The sequence below is a fragment of the Phocoena phocoena genome, chromosome 9 (assembly GCF_963924675.1).
Source record: "Phocoena phocoena chromosome 9, mPhoPho1.1, whole genome shotgun sequence".
NCBI lineage: Eukaryota > Metazoa > Chordata > Mammalia > Artiodactyla > Phocoenidae > Phocoena > Phocoena phocoena.
The window spans coordinates 9,119,729-9,135,561 of NC_089227.1; the positions used below are offsets into that span (position 1 = coordinate 9,119,729).

Below are 15,833 nucleotides of genomic sequence, written 5' to 3' on the forward strand. Positions count from 1 at the left end.
GTGGGGGAAAAAAAGCACAGGCAATAAGAGAAAAAAAATGACAAACTGGACTTCATCAAAATTTAAAACTTTGTACATCAAAGGACACCATCAACAGAGTGCAAAGACAACCTACCCAATGGAAGAAAATATTTGCAATCATGTATCTGATAAGAAGTTAATACCCAGAATACATAAAGAACTCCTATAACTCCACAACAAAAAACCAGATAACCTGATTAAGAAATATGCAAAGGACTTAGATATTTCTCCAAAGAAGGTGTATAGATGGCCAATAAGCACATGAGAAGATTTTCAATATCACTAGTAACTAGCGAAATGCAAACCAAAACCACAGTGAGATACTACTTCACACCCATCTGGACAGCTACTATCAAAACAGAAAATAATGTGTTGGTGAGGACATGGAGAAACTGGAACCCTTGTGCACTGCTGGTGGGACTGTAAAATGGTACAGCCACTGTGGAGAACAGAATGGTCATTCCTTAAGAAATAAAACACAGAATTACCATATGATCCAGCAATTCCACTTCTGGATATCTATGTAAAAGAACCGCAAGCAGACAATAAAACTCTTGGAAGAAAACATAGGACAAAAGCTTCATGATATTGGACTTGGCAATGATTTCTTGGATATGACACCAAAGGCACAGGCGACAAAGGCAAAAAAACAGACATATTGGAGTTCAACAAGATTTAAAAATTTTGTACATTAAGAGACACTATCCAGAGTAAAAGAGCAACCCACGGAATGGGAGAAAATATTTGCAAATCATATATCTGGCAAGGGATTAATACGTAGAATATACTGAGAACTCCTAAAACTCAACAAAAAACGCCTGATGCCAAAATGGGTACAAGATTTGAACAGACTTTTCTCCAAAGAAGATACACAAATGTCCAATAAGAACATGAAAAGATGCTTGAGATCACTAATCATTAGAGAAATACAATCAAAACTACAATGAGCTACCACGTCAAACTCATTAGGATGGCTAGTGAAAAACAAAACACAAACAGAGAAAATAACGAGTGCTAGCGAGGATGCAGAGACGCTGGAACGCCTGTGTACTGTTGGTGGGAACATAAAATGGCGCAGCTGCTGTGGAAAACAGTATGGAGGTTCCTCAAAAAATTAAAAATAGAATTACCATATGACCCAGCAATTCCACTTCTGGGTATAGATAGACCCAAAAGAATTAAAAGCAGGGTCTCAAAGAGATTTTTGTATACCCATGTTCCTAGCAGCATCATTCACAATAACTACAACATGGAAGCAACCCAAGTGTCCACTGATGGATGAACGGATAAGCGAGATGTGGTGCATCCATACAACAGTATATTGTTCAGCCTTAAAAAGGAAGGAAACTCTGCAGTACATTACAACACGGGTAAAACTTGAGAATACTATGCTAAGCGAAACAAGCCAGTCACAAAAAGACTAACAGTGTATGATTCCACTCATGTGAACTTCCTAGAGAAGTCAAATTCACAGAGACAGAACGATGGTTGCCAGGGGCTGTGGGGAGGAAAGAATGCAGAGTTTTTGTTTAATAGGTATAGTTTGAGATTTACAAGATGAAAAGAGTTAAGGTAATGGATGGTGGTGATGGCTGCACAACCACGTGAACGTATCTCATACTATTGAACTGCGTCCTTAAAAATGTTTAAGATGGCACATTTTATGCTATATTTTAACACAATTAAAAAAAGAAAAAAAACTGAAAACAGAGACCCAAACAGACATTTGTATACCCATGTTCGTAACAGCATTATTCACAGTAGTCAAAAGTTGGAAACAACCCAATGCCCACTGATAGATGAATGGACAAATAATATGTGGTGTGTGTATATATATATCGTACTGAAAAGTTCTGAGAAGAAAAAGTTCTGGAGATGGATGGTGGTGATGGCTGCACAACTACGTGAGAGTACTTAGTACCATGAAATATACACTTAAACACAGTTAATTTTATGTTATGCATATTTCACCACAATAAAAAAACCGTACCCTAGCTTCACTCAATAACTGCATCTGCTAAAAACCTTTTGAATCATAATCAGTATTATACTATATATTAGTTACCACTTCTAGATGTGTATCATCCCAAATTATTAATTTTGCTTAAATTCAAATAGTAATTAAAAAAATATTGCCTACGTTGGGGTCATATAAAAGTGCCCTGGTGTTATCATGTCTGCAGGACTGTACAAGGACTGCCTCGCCTCCACGTGGCCTGGGGGACACAATGTCACCACCACCATCTTGCCTTTCTCAGAGTGCCACCACACTTCAAATTCAGGCTCACAGATCACCGAGAAGGAGTCTACTTTCTTCACAGAGGTGAGTCCTCACTCATTTGAGACTTGTTTTGCTGCAAAATATGTATTCGTAAAACACGTTTTGTCAAAAAGGAAAATTGCAGCTCTCATTCCTGCTGTAACTCCAGATGGGACAAAGCGTGCCTCCTGGGCAGTTCTTACAAAAGCCTTCCCCACCGTCCTGGGCGGTCCCCTGCCGGTCCTGACCAATGTGCAGAGCCTCCTTCAGCGATGTCAGGGACCAGCCCACACCCGCCGTGAGATGACATGGCGCGGGGTGCTGTGCCAATTAACTGATCATAGCACATTCAGGACACAGCTGCAGAGGGATGAACGTGATGGAACAACACAGACCAAGGGGACATCTGACTAGCGGTCACATCAGCTCCATCAGCCCTGGCAGCAAAAGCCGGACTATCTCGGGCACCCGCTAACCCCACTGCCGTTCCTGCCGCCCTTATAGAGACTGCAGCCAACACAGGAACGTGCTGGTGAGCTCATCACTTCAGCTCTAAACAGCGGAAAGTATTTCCAAAAATAATTGCTGATGAGATACCAGAGAAGTCCATTTTTATACTGAGCCGAAGTCAGCCTCCCTATAACATCCACCTGTTTGACCTCGATCAACAAGTTGCCCTGATGGAAGGGCAGGACTCTGAGACGTGGGGTGGGGACACCTAGGTAGATGCACTTGAGAAACTCAATCTCATACCCTTCTCAACACTCTAGGCCTGCAGAAGTGGCCCAATCCCACTTGTTAGAAGCCACAGGGCCCCCATACACACATATGCACACACACACAGCCCTTGCTCAAAAACGATACACAGGCCTCACTGGGATGGGCACCTTTCATGACAATGCTGTTCTCCTCAGGGTCTGCCCCTTCCGCCCCTCCTGGCCATAAGACCTGTTCCTGGATCAAATCTCAACATAGCACGATTGGGACCCGCTGGGAAGAGAGACTGAACACTGATGGAGCAGCAGGTGTCAGATGGAGGTGGACGGACCCCCAGCTGGAAGAGCGTGTCTACGGGGCTCTGCACTTAACCCTGGTCAGGGGCCCGGACACGGCCCTCATGCGCTGCTAGCACAGCTTAGAAGCTCAGCAAACACAAGGCCCATGTTAAACTCAGTGGAGATTGAAGAACTACCGAGCAAACTGTGGATAAAGGTTCCAAAGGATGCAGAGAGGTGGGTCCGCTGGACGGGGTCTACCGTGTAAGACCTGGAACCCCACGACTGCCCCTGCTACTTGGGAGGGCTGGGAAGACACCTCACTCTCAAGGATGAGCTGGACCGAATGGGCTGGCAGGGGTGCTGGCACCACCCAGCAGCTCTGTGGTGGCTGTTCTCAGGGGGAGAGCTAATGGGGGAGATGCTTTAGCACTAGGCTTCCCGGAGCGAGGGGGACGGCAGAACCCTGCAAGAGCAGAAGCCAGGTGGCAGCACTCAGCCACCAGGAGCAGGGCAGGCAGGCGTGCTCACTGCAGTGGGCGGTGACTGTAAATGGTCGAATGGCGGGGAGGGGGAGCTGGTATGCAGGCCCCACAGAGATGCAACTAGAGCAGAAGCGTTCCCAGGGGCAAGAGAGCTGCTGGGAGCCAACCACGGTCCCGCCTCATGTATACAAACAAGGACACCACCCCTGAGTGTGCTGCTCCAACGCAAAGTGGCAGTCTCTGACCCGGTTTCCAGTCCCAGGAAGTGCCTGAGGGAAAGGCCAAGCCCCAGGAGAAGGAATCTGTAACACCGACACAAGTGTGCGCTGCAGCAACGCCCCCAGTTCCCTCCGAAGGGACTCACAGTCACTCACGTGAGTAACAGTACACGGGGGAAGGAAACTGTTCAAGGCTTGGAAAAGAGGGCCTGAGAAAATGCTGAAACTCAGGGGCCCAGACCACCATCAAGGTCCTCTACAGGGTCGGGGCACATCCAGGAGGGGACACCTGAAAGGATGCCACATCTCCTCAGAACGCAGGGCACATCTGGAACCAACGGTCATTACACCACGCCTGGTCCCCAGTGGACAGAACGGATGGGTCTGGGGTCCAAGGTACGGCAGCAGGAGTGGCTCTGATCACCATCAATCCAGGAGACCCGCTTGGGCAGCGTGTGCTCCCAGCCCTGAAACTTGTGGCTCCATCTGTTTTGAGAGCCTGGCTCTAGGGGTCAAATGCTTCTACCAGGGGACACAAAAGGGATCTAAACTTAAAACCACAGTCCCCTCCTGATGACAGCAGACAAGCAAGCAGAGAAAGGTGGCACTGTTCTGCAGGGGCAACCGGCCCGGATCATGATGAGGAGGTGAGGAAGCTGCTACGTACTGGGGACAAAGAGGCGCCTGTGTGGCCTTTAGGGGCCCCTTACGTGCCCGTAAGTGGGCAGATACACATCTTTTTCCTCTGCCCCATCCTGCTTCCTTTCCTCCCCTTCTCCTGAGAACACACCCTGAATCATCCAACACAATCTCCAGTTGCAGGCCCTGCTTCTAGAGAACCGAGACATCTCTGAACAAAGGCAAGCGACAAACAGGGAAAACCTTAAAACTAACTTCACCGCGAAGGGCAAACTCACCTACCACACTGAGCGCTAGGGAAAACGTATGGGAAAACCACCAACCACCCAACAGAAAAACGGCTGTAGAAAGACACTTAAGAGATCTGACGCAACCATATGAAAAGATACACAACCTCACTCGTAAGTACAAACTGCAACGTAACAGACTATGACCGTCAGGCTGGCAAAGATCAAGAAGCCCGCAGGTACACTGTGTGGCCCCTCAGAGTGTGGATGAACAGGCATTCGCCCTGACTGCCCATGGTGCGCACCAGCTTAAATCCCGCATGAAGGGCAACTGGAAATGTCTGTCAGGATAAAAATAACCGAGCCCTACACCCAGCAATCCTACTTCTGCAATTTATCCTAGAGGGTTAGTAAAATGTGTAACAGAGACAAATTAAATATGTATGACTAGATCACTGGTCACATAAAATATGGTACAGCCATTATAATGGGAGGGAAATGGACGAGGCAGCTTTATGTGCCGAGATGTGCCGAGATACACTGTTGCGTGTAAACAATGAGGTGCAAAGTGTGCACTAGGTAATCATTTGGGAACAAATGCACGTGTGTGCTCGGATACGGACAGACCGCCCGTGCAGGGACACACGAGAAACTGATGCCAATGGTTCTTTCCAGGGGCGGGGGGGTGGGGGGACTGGGGACCTCTCCTCACCAGGCATCTCCTTACCATCTGAATGTTGTACCATGTCCATAACTTACCTATTCAATTTTTAAAAATACAATAAATAAGAAATAACAAATCTTATCAAGAAGCATCTTGGGTTTGGTATCACACATGTGATTAATTACCCGCTGCTGCCCCACGAATTAAAAGCCAGAATGTCGGTTCACAGGTCCCGAGCCTGCACCCCTGCACCACCCTGGGCCTCATGGGGTCGAAACCCTGGGAAGAATGCTTCTGCTTTAAAAAAGCCGGGTGAGGATTCAATGAGAAAATGTATTTAAAATGTTAAATAGTGTTGCCATATAGGTAAGCATTCAGAAACGAGGAGCAACTGTTAAGTGCCTCTCACCTTCATGTTAGTAATGTTCATTCCGAATACAAAATACTTCCCGTAACGAACTACACTCGAGTATGCGGGAGGAAAAGTCTCCTCACCACTAGTGCATCGTGTTGTCGTCGCTGTTTTTATTTTTATCCAAGTGACACATGTAGGAAGTTTAAAAACGTAAATAGTCCCCAGAAGTGTGTAACAAAAAACAACCATCTGGTCCCAACCCAGGCAACCCTATAAACTGCTTCCCAGAGGCAGCAACTCCAGGGTCTCCCGGATCTAGGGCCAACTTTCTAAGTAACGATTTTACATTGCTACTGCCTGATTCATCAGTCTAAGACATTAGCTGTTGATTTCCAGTTACGGCAGAGAAAGAGTTAATTCCCTTATATCACCGCCCCCATCTCTCCTTCCTTTTTTCTTTTCTTACAATTTAGATAATTTATTACTTAATCATTACTTGGTGCTTATATCCTCCTGTTAGGTACATTCCATTTCACCACTGTGCCAAGAGGTAGTGAAATCACAATTTTGTTTATGCAGTCTTTAATTTTTTTTAACCTTTAATTCTAAGATAATTGTAAATGGCGTGCAGTTGTAAGAAATAATACACAGAGGTCCACTGTACCCCGCACCCTGTTATACCTAAGGTAACATCTCGTGATCACCCAGCATCACAACCAGGACAGTGACTAGAAGGTCAGGTTACAGAACATTCCATCACACGGTCCCTCCCGCTCCTCTTTTACAGGCGCACCCACTTCCCACCCACCTGGTCTCCTCCTTAACCCCTAGCAAGCCCTATCTGTTCCGCATTTCAATAATTCTGTCATATCAAGAATGTTATGCACAGGGAATCATACAGTATGTAGCTCTGGGGATTGGGTTTTTTTCGCTTAGCATAATTCTCTGCAGATTCCTGGAGGGTGTTGAAGCAATCAGTAAATCATGCCTTTTTACAGCTGAGTAGGGCTCCACAGTATGGATGCACATCATTTGCTTAACCATCTACCCACTGAAGGACATCTGGGGTATTTCCAGTTTTTGCCCATTATGAATAAAGCTGCTTTTAATATTCACATATAGGTTTCTGTGGCAACACAGATTTCCATTTCCCTGGGATAAATACTCAGAGTGCAACTGCCAGGTCAGACGCTAGCTGCATGTTTAGTTTTTAAGAAACCGCCCACTTGTTTTCCAGAGCGGCTGCACCATCCTACATGTCCACCAGCCATGCATGAGTGGCCCTCTGCATCCTCGCCAGCATTTGCTTATGCGTCAGTCGTTCTGTTTGGTGTGTAGTGATGCCTCCCTGTGGGTGTAATCTGCACTTCCCTAACGGCTAGTGATGTCGAACATCTTCATGTGCTTATTCCCATCTGACTGTCTTCGTTGGCGAAATAAATGTCTCGTCATGACTTCTGCCCATGTTCTAATCAGACTGTTGGCTTTTCTGCTATTGGGCGTTGACAGTTCTTTATATATTTTAGATGAAAGACCTTTGGCAGGTAGGTGGTTTGCAAATATCTTCTCCCAGTCTGTAGCTTGTGTCTTCATCCTCCTAATGGAGTCCTCTGCAGAACAAAAGCTTTTAAATTTGATGTTCAGTTTACCAATCGTTCCCTTTTTGATGTCAAGTCTAAGGTCTCTGCCTACCCTGGGTCCTGGAGATTTTCTCTTAGGTGTTTTTCTAGAAGTGTTATAGTTTTACCTTTTCCCTTTAATACCATGATCCATTCTGAGTTAATTTTTGTGTAAGGTGTGAGATTCGGCGTGAGGTTCATTTTTCTCTCAGTGGGTGCCCAACAGCTCCAGCGCCATTTGCTAAGAAGACGGTCCTTCCCCTGACTTGCTTTTTGCACCTCCGTCAAAAATCAGTTGGGTGTATTTGTTTGGGTCTGTTTCTGGGTTCATGATGTTGTTCCACTGATGACTGCGTCAGTCCCTCTACTGCTGCCTCACAGTCTTCACTGCTGTAACTCTAAAGTACATCTTGAAACCAGGCGGACTGATTTCTCTCTTTTAACTCTTCTTTTTCAAACCCTTCCAGCGATTCTACTTCTTGTGCCTTTCCATATAACTTCTAGAACACTTGTCTCTATCTACAAAATATCTTGCTGGGATTTTGATAGGAAATGCATCAAACCTGTGTATCAATTTGGGGAAAACTGACATGTTAACTGGTTGAATCTTCCAATCCGTGTACGTGGTATGTCTCTCCACTTATTCAGATCTTTGATCCTTTCATCCGTGTTGTGTAGTTTTCAGCGTACAAATCCTATACGTTTTGTTACATTTATACCTAAGCATCTGTATTCATGTCTGTAATTTAGTTTTGCTTCGTACTAACTGATTTTGGTGTCAGGGAAATACTAACCTCACAAATGAGTTAAAAAGTGTTCCCTCCCCTTCTGTTTTTCTGGAAGAGACTGTAGAATTAGTGTTAACTCTTTAAACATATGATAGAATTTTCCAGAAATCACCTGGGCCTGGAGACTTTTTCATGGGAGCTTTCAAATTAGATATTTAATTTCTTTAATAGTTGCAGGACTATTCAAATGATCTATTGACTGGTGACCCGTGGCAGTCTGTGCTCTTCAAGAAACTGGTCCGTTTGCTCGCTGCTGTCTGAGGGTGCAGAGTCGCCTGTGGCGCTTTCATCAGCCTCTGATTCTTCAGGGTCTCCTAGCACTTGAAGGATGTCGTCACTTCCTTCTGGCTCCGTGGTTTCTGACACGAAATCTATCATTTCCGTTTTCCCTACAGGTAAAGTTCTTTCTCACTGCTTTCAAGACTGTCTTTGTCTTTACTTTTCGGAAGTTTCACTACGACGTGTCTTGGTGTGGACCGCTTTGGGTTCATCCTGTCTGTGGTGAGCTTCTTGAATCTCTGAGTCTGTCTTTTACCAAATCACAGCAGTTTCAGCCATGATTCCTTTGATCAGCTTTTCAGCCTCACCTCACCCCATCTCTTCTCCCTCCAGGACTCTGAGGACACAAGTGTCAGAAATCTGCTCTAGTCCCACAGGGGGAGGGGAGCACACTCTGTTAGCAGGGGGAGGGGCTGACTCCCCACTGGCCTCCGCTGCCACCTGAGTGGGGGGCTCCTCTTCCCTGCTGGATGTGGCTGGCGTTCTGGCTCCCCAAGTGGCCCAATGACATGAGGGGTGGTGTGTGTGAGGGGTGGTGTGTGTCACACTGCTGCTGTCTGAGGGCAGAATTCCAGGCTCCCCACATGGTCTCCACTGACACCGCAGTTCCACTAGGGGTTCATCAGGGATAAAGCCCCAGCTCCCTACTCAGCCTTCTCTGGGGTGGGTGCTGGCCCCTACACAGTCTTTGCTGGTAGAGGCAGCAGCGGGGCCACAGGTTTTTCAGTCACATTTGGTTGGAACTGAGCAGGTATTGTAAAACATTTTCTGTCCTGCTAAGCTATCCCTTTCCTGGTCCTTTGGCCAGAGAAAGTGAGTTTTGTTGGGATTTTGTGTGCACCTGTTGGCTGTTCTGGGTCGCCAGCTTCTTCATTTCCAAGCTTGGGATACATGAGGAAAAAGAGAACCAGGGCACTCACCAATGGGGTCCCCCCCTTGGGTCCCAAGGTCCCTGGCTGGTCTGCCGTCACTCTACCTTTCAGAGTCTTCTTATGGTTGTTGCATATATAACGTCCAGGATTTTTAGGTGTACTTAGTGAGAGGAATAGGGAAAAATATGTCGACTCCCTCTTCCTGGACGCGGAAGTCCCCAAACTTTAAATTTTCATGGTGTAATATGGGCCTACCCTTCCCTCCACTTGCTTTGTTTTCAAAGTACAATTCTGTCTTCCCAATTCTTCAGCAGCCTCTACTCCAACATATAAAACCATCCGTGTTCTCTTCTCCCAGAGCTGCCCTAGCCTGTTCCTCAGATTCCCGTCTTGGGAATTCCCTCCGTTCTTTTCCGTGCTTAGAGCCCCGGTTCTGGATCTGCATCTCCCACCTTCCTGGTGCGTCCTTGTGCTCTGAGGCAGCACATCTCCCAAGAACCTCGTCAGAACGGGCTCTGAGGGCTCACGTTTTAGAAACCTGTCTGGTCATCATGACCAGAAAGGGACCCTCTCAATCTGAGAATCATGTCTGTTGGTGAATTTTCTGCAAAATGTCCTTCCATTACCATCTTAACAACTTCCTCCCACTCTCCTCCATTCTTTCTTCTCATGAGTCAGAGGCTGAACCTTCTGGACGGCTCCTATCATTTTTTTCCTTCTCTCATCTTCTGTTTACTGATTTTGGATCTCCTTGTCTCTTGGTTTTTCTTTCCAGGTGACTGCCCTGACTTTATCTTTTGACCCCTCTAATGAATTTTTACGACATATAGTTAAGATCCTTTCATTCCAAAAGCTCTTGTCTCCACCTGTTATCCTGTTGTCTCACAGTTAACAGTATTTCCTCTTATCTTTCTGACAACATTATGTATTTTTAATTTTCCCCTAGTTTCCGCACTGCTGCTGTTGCATTCATGTTTACGTCTTGCGTTTGTCCTGGGCTCTATCTTTAGATGAAACGTCTTCCTCAAACGTGTACTTCTCCTCGACTGCCCACGAAAGAAGCCGTGTGCACGGGCAGAGGTGGAGACTGTCAGCTTCTCTCAGGCTGGCTGGGTGGTCACCCCAGGGTCATTCAAGGCAGCACTTCTGCGGGTTGTGTGGCTTCCACATGAAAGCACTCCTCTGAGGATCCCCTTGTGGGAGAGGCCTGGTTGCAGGCCTATCTGGAAGCTTGAGGGAAAGGGGGTGGGCAATTCTCACCGTTCTGGACAGACGCTTTGACTTAACCTGCTCATCTTCACACTGGGTCTCTCCCCACCCTCCTCCGGGCCAGGTGTCCCCACGTCTAAAGCCCCCCTAGTGTCATGTCTCTACCAGGGAGACCCCCCACCCCCCCCCCGTGGCAGGTGAGAGCAAACCCCTCCCCCAAGCCCACACCGTCCTCCACGCGCCCCAAGCCCCCAGGTCCAGCTGGACAGCTCCGCGTCCTCTGAGGGATGCAGGTCCAGCTCTGTGGGCTCACCCCACCTTCGTCAGCTCCCTCTGCAAGTTCACGGGCCTCTCTCACCGCCGCGGTCCCCTCTCCCATTCTCTCTGATTTCTCTCTCATTTCTTTTCACGCAGTGCTTAGGGGAAGCCCTGACAGGACACTAGTGCGCGTCACGTTTACCCACCAGTGGGCGCGGGCTTTGACAGGGTTCAGGAGCCCGTGTCCTGGGCTGTGACAATGGCACACGGAATAGCTCTCGGCCTTGACCAAGGAACCGAAACACACGGCCAACCTTTACGAGAAAGGAGGCAGCTTGCTACTGGAGAGAAAGCCAGAAATGGGGCCGGAAGACAGAGACCTGGGGTTTGGGCACCCAGCTGTCAGACACACCACCGCAGGGGCACCGCCGGGTGGGAGGCACCCGAGGTGTGAGTGGGGACGCGTCCCAGAAGCGCAGCATTTGGTGCCTCGGGGGCCTCTGCTGGCGGCGGGCAGGCGGGCCCTGCGGCCGCGGACTTACCTTCACCTCCTTCTCGATGTAGTCGCTCAGCAGTCTGTCGGGCTCAACGCGCTCAGGCAGGGACAGCACCACAGTGTGCAGAGGGCGCCTCTCTGTCACCTTCTCATGGGCTTTCTTATCTCTACTCTTTTCACCTTTTAGGAATACTCGTTTAAACGGCGACACAATTCCAGGCTGCAGGCAGAAACGGCAATGATTGGAGTTCATTATTCACAAAGGCTTTGCGCTGTACCCATGGCTAACAAGCGGAAGCGGCCAGATGCACCACCACGGTCCCCGTGCAGACGGGCCGGCTACTGCCAGCCAGGGTGGGCTGGGCCCAGTGCCGCCTCAGGCACCGAGGGGCTGGTCCCTCACCTGCTCATGGACACTTACAAGGTCAAGGGCCAATTCTCAAGGTGAATAAACTCAGGAGGTGAGAAGGGGCAGGAAGGGGGAGATTCCCTCAGAAGACAAAAATGCAGCATTGCTCTGAAGTGACCTCCCGGCTCCACTGGGTCACTTCACTGCAGGGTCCTCGGAGAAGGCGGGGAGCTGTGGTCAGGGCTGTGGCATCAACAGGAAACTCAGCTCAGCAGCCGTGAGGCCCGCCTCTTCCCTCTCCCGTAGGAACGCAGCACGCGCTCTGCTTTCCCCTCCCTCCGCCGGGGCCTCGGGGGCTCAGGGCGCTGACCAGCACCTGGGTGACCTCACCCCATAGTCAGTGTCTAGAGGGGCCTGGAGGCCAACCCTGCGATCAAAGTAGACCTGCAGAGGGAGAGCCAGGGACAGCGGGGAGAATAGTCAACCTCGCCTGCGGGCCCCAGGAAAAGGCCCAGGATTCCCTCCCTGCAGCTCTGTAAGAGCCCTCCAGGCCCTCCACGGGCACAGATGTTCAGAGAGTCAGGCATGGGCACTGGGCACCTGCACGCAGAGGCCAAAGGTGACCGCTTCCAGTCACGCAAAGGAACGTAAAACCAGAGAACACAAGACGCCAATGTGCAGCCTCGGCAGGGAAACATCACCGAACACAGCAGCGAAACCCAAAGGTGGTGACCCACACCAGACCGAGAAGTCACCTTCCATTGTCTTGTCTGCGATTCTGCAGCTCGCCTGCCTGGGCAGGACCCAACACCAGACAGCGGCCGGGACCTAGGGCAGGCCTAGCTCTGACCAACACTTACAAGAAATAAATACCTATGTCATCAAACATGTGCCAAAAGCTCTCGTTCCTGCTCCTCCTCTGCAAGGGGGAGGGAAATTCAGCCACATGCCATATGCCACCCAAAACAATGCCTGTGAGGCGCCTCAGCAGCCTGTCAATCTCACAGATGGAGGATGGAGAGGGGCCCTAACTCCCTCACAAAGGCAGGTGAGGCCTCGGGGGTCTCCAGGAGGTCCTGCAGGACCCGCCCCACCCAAAACACGCCCTCAGCCAAGGGGACCCCAGCATCCTTCCTACTCCTTCTATAGCCAGAGCCCGGCTTTCCTCCTCTGCTCCTTGGCTTGCACTCCTTACCCCTGAGCACCTGGCCCTTGGACAGCTGCCTTTTACCCCACTGATCCACCGCAACTAATACTGGAGCGCCCCTCATCGCCCTGGAAACCCACCGAGTTCCCACTGCCCACCCCAGTGCAGCCCCCCAGTGCTTCGTGCTGCGTGGGGGGCTGGGGGAAGCGTGCCCGTGTGCGGCTTCATTTACTCCTCTCTGCCCTTGTCCGCGTGTGAAATCGTAAGATTTCGTTTTTAAAGGGTGAGTACAGCTCCTGCCTACAACTGCTTACACTTAAGCGGAGACAAGATAAAAGCACGAAGGTTAAGGGAGACAAGAGTCAATCCCATCGTCATAAGGAGAGCATCACCTCCACAGTCTCAGACGAACTGCAGAGGAGCGAGGGGGCTCCTCGGAGGAGCCGGAGACGGCGGATCCCAGCCCTCAGACAGCCCGCCCCCGGTGCCCGCTCAGGCTTCTTTCTCCTCGATCCCACAGGAGTTGTCAGCCCCAGCACAAATTCGGCGAGTGGAAGAGAGGGTGAGGCACTTCAGGTGAAATCCGGGAGGACGGGGTCTGGACCAGGTGACCGCGATGTAGGGCTCACGTGGAAACGGTGGGACACCGTCACCCACAATTTGCCAGACAAGCACCGATGGTAAAGTTTACACTGAAAGCAAGCGACACTGAGAGCTGAGTAATGTAAACATCACGTTTCACCAGCCTGACTGCAGGCAGGTCAGGCCAGGCCCTGAACCGTGACTGCCACTCTGGCTGGCATCCGAGGCGATCAACGGCACACACATGACTCTTCGATCCTGTTCTGCTTGACAGTTTATCCGCACTGAGAGCCTCCCAGCTCCTGTGATGCGCAAGGCACTGCCCTAGGGCTGTGGAAGTACCGAGGCACGCGGCACAATGTTACACAGATGACCTATATCCCGAAGTGGCCGGAGTAAACATCTGTCCCTACACCATTTCTACCTGGTAACCTCACAGAGTTCACTCTCCCAAATCATAACCAGCACGGGCACAGCCCACGGTTGATTCTGAGCCTGATGGCGCACGAGAACAGCTCAGCTCGACCTGTTTGCTGCCCTACCTCGCTACTCCTCTACACCTGGAAGCAACAGGAAACCAGTTCTGAGACGAGGGGTTTGCCAAGGTCAGCCTCTTACCAAGAAGCCCGTGCTAAATCGCCAGGTCCACAGGCCACATGCAAACCATGCTGTTATTTTAATGTTGAGGGACGGGTCATGAAGTCACAGTCCGCACACAGAATCAGTCTGTGTGGCAAGGACCCAGAGCCCGAGTCCTGCAACCCACCTTAAGGAGAGACCCTCTGCCAGCCCATACGCCTCATCTGTCTGGCCCCTGCAGGCCAAGGAAACCAGGACGCCCACTGCAGACGCCTCCTACTGCTCCAGGATCAGTACGCTGAGCCCCACTCCGTCTTCTGCTGCCTTTACCTCTTGGGAGCCAGCACCGTACAGGGGAGCAGTAATGTGTCTGATGCCTGTGCCAGCCAGCATCAGGAAGGCCCCGTGGAGGGGTGAGACGGAATTCCCACCCTCAAGGTGGTCACCGTCAAGCGGGGGGAGATAAGCCCAAAGCAGATGAACAGGGACTGAATCCATGATGAGAACTGCCAGCCAGGTGCCTCGAAGGTGTACTTTAGGGCCCAAATGCCCTGCTTTTAAAGGAGCTACCCTGGCAACGAGGCACGGCCCCGTGAGGCCCCGTGACGAATAATGGCGCCTGCCCTCCACTGCTCACAGGCTGGCGGAGGCGAGGGGAGCCGCCCCGGAACCCAGGCTGCACACAAGGCCACCTGGCCAAGCATGAAGTTGGCATGACTGATTTGGAATCAGACACAGCTTTCCTAACTCAGTCCTCAGTGTTGCATACCCCAGGCAACATGTGCTTTTTTTTTTTAACATCCCAAATACGTTCGACCGGTGGATGAGCCTCCCTAGAAAGTGGAATATTGAAACCATTATGTAAAGAAATGCACCCAGCAAACCTGCAGCTTTCCTCTGCCGCCTCACCCTGTTTCAGCACAGAACGGGGGCGGCTGCCCCACCCGAGGACAGCAGGCGTGTGACACAGGAGGTGCGCGCCCCGCTCCCGCTGCAGGAGCTGGAAAGTAGACACGGCTGGGAGCTGGGGGATGGCAGGCACAGTGGGGGCCCCTCAGCTTCTCCAGAAACACAATGAACAAGAGGGCACCTCAGGATTTTGGAGCCTATGTTGCTTTTAAACATGAAAATGTAAAAGAAAGTTCTGCTTGAAAAAAATAAACTGAGAACAATTAAGAATATTCTGGGACTTCCCAGGTGGCGCAGTGGGGTTAAGAATATACCTGCCAATGCAGGGGACACGGGTTCGAGCCCTGGTCCGGGAAAATACCACATACCGCAGAGCAACTAAGCCCGTGCCCCACAGCTACTGAACCTGTGCTCTAGAGTTCGCGAGCCACAACTACTGAGCCTGCGTGCCGCAACTACTGAAGCCCATGCGCCTAGAGCCCGTGCTCTGCAGCAAGAGAAGCCACCACAGTGAGAAGCCCACGCACCCCAAGGAAGAGTAGCCCCCGCTCGCCACAACTAGAGAAAGCCCGCGCGCAGCAACGAAGACTCAACGCAGCCAAAAATAAATAAATTAATTAATTAATTTCAGAAAAAGAATATTCCGATGCACAGAATCAGGATTCCATTAAACGACTGTGGACTCTTTAATTCACTGGAATAGCCTCCAAATCAAAACAGAGTTTTAAAAAGTGGTTTTAGCCCGTGTAATTGTTCATCCTTCACTCAACAGGTACTTTCACTGAGCGCCCATGTTCATCATCACCGAAATGATCTTGCCATCTCTGACCCCAAAAGACAAAAGGAGCAATTTAGCCCCTGGAAGGAGCACAACGCCAAGCA

At 50.0% G+C, this 15,833-nt stretch overlaps 1 protein-coding gene across 1 annotated transcript in view; it reads right to left on the minus strand.

Moving 5' to 3' along the window:
* CCM2 (CCM2 scaffold protein) overlaps window positions 1-15,833 on the minus strand; it is a 56,889-nt gene that overhangs the window by 23,507 nt on the left and 17,549 nt on the right. The window contains exon 3 of the mRNA XM_065883807.1: window positions 11,432-11,605. Coding sequence (XP_065739879.1) covers window positions 11,432-11,605 — 174 coding nt within the window. The remainder of the gene's footprint in view (window positions 1-11,431; window positions 11,606-15,833) is intronic.